The sequence below is a fragment of the Vidua macroura genome, chromosome 3, assembly GCF_024509145.1.
Source record: "Vidua macroura isolate BioBank_ID:100142 chromosome 3, ASM2450914v1, whole genome shotgun sequence".
In the NCBI taxonomy this organism is placed as follows: Eukaryota; Metazoa; Chordata; class Aves; order Passeriformes; family Viduidae; genus Vidua; species Vidua macroura.
Window position 1 is genome coordinate 43,053,605 of NC_071573.1, and position 488 is coordinate 43,054,092.

Sequence of the window (488 nt, forward strand, 5' to 3'; positions counted from 1 at the left end):
TTAGGGGTGTGACAGAATGACTGATGATTTAATGCTTCTTGAAGTTTTTTGTTTCCTTCCACAGGGCGTTGGTTTTAAAAACAAACAAAACGAGATAAAATAAATTAATTTATGTACACTTTACATACACTGTGTCACATGGAGCTTTGCAGCAACAGTAACCAGAAGTCATTACAAAATAGAAAGTTACATGGCTGTTGCGGGCCCTCGGCTGCCTGCAACCTTGAAGGTTGTCATCCTGAGCGTGATTGGCAAAGTGATCACGTAAACATGTTTAGAAGCATTTACGGTGGACAATGGATGGGCCAGCTTCATCATATTCCTGCTTTGTGATCCACATCTGCTGGAAGGTGGACAGGGAGGCCAGGATGGAGCCACCAATCCAGACGGAGTACTTACGCTCAGGTGGGGCAATGATCTGGAAAACACCAAGAGAGATGAGATCAGTAAACAAGACTCTGCTACAGGGGGCAGGCACAGGGCTGTGC

The 488-nt window shown here is 45.3% G+C and overlaps 1 protein-coding gene across 1 annotated transcript in view; it reads right to left on the bottom strand.

Moving 5' to 3' along the window:
* The window catches only part of ACTA1 (actin alpha 1, skeletal muscle), a 2,351-nt gene continuing 1,863 nt past the window's right edge, over positions 1-488 (bottom strand). The window contains exon 7 of the mRNA XM_053973718.1: positions 1-418. Within this exon, the coding sequence (XP_053829693.1) occupies positions 275-418 (144 nt within the window). The 3' untranslated portion in view covers positions 1-274. The remainder of the gene's footprint in view (positions 419-488) is intronic.